At 38.5% G+C, this 2,124-nt stretch overlaps 1 protein-coding gene across 1 annotated transcript; it reads right to left on the reverse strand.

Moving 5' to 3' along the window:
• Positions 1 to 416: 416 nt before the first annotated feature.
• LOC129007447 (olfactory receptor 5AR1) lies at positions 417 to 1,349 on the reverse strand. Its single transcript, XM_054438360.2, has one exon. It carries the CDS (start codon positions 1,326 to 1,328, stop codon positions 417 to 419), a length of 912 nt encoding a protein of 303 aa, XP_054294335.2. The 5' UTR covers positions 1,329 to 1,349.
• Positions 1,350 to 2,124: the final 775 nt, after the last annotated feature.

Here is a 2,124-nt window from a genome sequence, read left to right on the forward strand (position 1 = left end):
CCAGCCTCATTCTCCGTGTTTTTAACTACATTTTCTCTGACTTCTTTTGAGAGTAAAAAAAATTTCAACATTTGGACCTGGCATTCCTCATGACCCCAGGGAAAAAAAATTGTTCAGAGTTATTGACTATTTCTTTCTCTTACCGAGTCCTATCCCAGTTTCTAATTAATATGTGAACCAGCTTTAAATAAGAAATGAATGCATCTTGCCCAGTATGTCTTTCAAAGATACTAATTTAGTTTATATTTCTTTCAGATTGTAGAGTTAAGGATTAGAGCCCACCCTTCAGAATTTAATATTCACTTAGCAAGGAGATGGTAACTTGGGTAATGTTTATCGAAAAGTTATTTGCATTTTCTATGTCCTTCTACTACTATCATTTACCTATGACAGAAACAGATTTTCATTTTGTGTTATTATTGAGATATTTTTCCAATTAGCTTTTTGAAAGCAGCTTTCACATCCTTGTTCCGCAAACTGTAGATCAAGGGATTTAACATGGGGATGATAATCGTGTAGAACACAGAGGCCCACTTGTCTTGGTCCAGGGAGTAGCTGGATGTTGGCCTCAGGTACATAAACATGACTGTACCATAGAAGAGGGTGACGCCAGTAAGGTGAGACCCGCAGGTGGAGAAAGCCTTAAGGCGGCCTTCAGCTGAACGCATTCTGATGATTGCGACAAGAATAAAGGTATAGGAGATGAAGATGATGAGGATGGTGCTGAATTCAATGAAGCCACACAGACTGAAGAGCAAGATCTCACTGATGTAGGTGTCTGAGCAAGAGAGGGCCAAGAGTGGTGGGATTTCGCAGAAGAAATGATTGATGATATTGGAACCACAGTAACTGAGGCTGAAGGTTAGGGTAGTGTGGGCTACTAAACTCACTAGACCAGCCAGGTAAGAGCCCAGCATGAGAGCCAAGCAGACCCGTTTGGACATGAAGGTGCTATAGTGGAGGGGTCGACGAATGGCCACAAAACGATCATAGGCCATGGCTGCCAGGACATAGCACTCAGCATCCACAAAACCTACAAAAAAAGCAAACTGGGTGGCACAGCTGGAGAAGGAGATAACTTTGTGATTTGTTAGGAAGTCAGCCAGCATCCTGGGGGCAATGGCTGAGGAGTAGCCCAGGTCAACAAAGGAGAGGTTGCAGAGGAAAAAGTACATGGGTGTGTGAAGCTGAGTGTTTGTTATAATCACGATAATCATACAAACATTCCCCACTACATTAACCAGGTAAACTTTGAGGAAGACCACGAAGAAGATGATCTGCATCTGAAGGTCCTGGGTGATGCCCATGAAGGTAAACTCAGTCACCATTGAGTGGTTTTCTTTATCTATTGCTTCAAGTGTATGTGTGCCCGGTTTTAGTTTTTTGACGGATATAGTAAATTCTCTGTCACTGAAAATATTCAAACTAAAGACGAGCAATCGTATGCCAGAGATATTGCAATATACATATATATGTATTTATCTATTGTGTATATGTGTATACATATAGTTCTACAGTAAATGAAGGCTTTGTTTAGGATGATTCATAAAAATCTTTCCAGTAATTAGATTCTATGACCAATAGAATAACTCAAATGCTTTGTGAAAATGGTGATGTGTCCTCTCCATGTGCCCATTGACAGCATGAGGAGGTGTTAACTTCTTGGGAATGGCAAGTTCTGCTTCTTCAATGACCTTGGTGCTCCAGGGTCATTTATCACATGATACTAGATGTTTGACTCAGTCTGCACAATTGTGTGTCTTATTAATGAGTAAAGAAGAACAGTGTTGGGTATTTCTTCTTTCTAAAAGAAAGCAAATATAAATTCAGATAATGAATAAACTTTAATTTTCATTACAGGTAGACATAGAAAGGAAAATAAGTGACACAAGGACCTCAAAGTATAACACATCACACATATACAGAAAGTGAAATACTTGGAACAGAAGATCAGACACATGAGAAAAGACAGTAAATAATATTTTTTAAAAAGCCAGAGTTAGTGAGTAGGAAGAGAGAAATTAAAAAAAACATATTTCTGATTTAAAAAACTTGTATCCATAACATACAAAGACATTTTAATACCTAATAATAAGAAATCAAATGATCCAATAAGAATTGGTC

This window comes from Pongo pygmaeus, chromosome 9 (assembly GCF_028885625.2).
Source record: "Pongo pygmaeus isolate AG05252 chromosome 9, NHGRI_mPonPyg2-v2.0_pri, whole genome shotgun sequence".
Classification (NCBI taxonomy): domain Eukaryota; kingdom Metazoa; phylum Chordata; class Mammalia; order Primates; family Hominidae; genus Pongo; species Pongo pygmaeus.

Coding starts and splice junctions, on each gene's coding strand:
- LOC129007447 (XM_054438360.2), bottom strand. CDS start 1,328: ATGGTGACTGAGTTTACCTTCATGGGCATCACCCAGGACCTTCAGATG.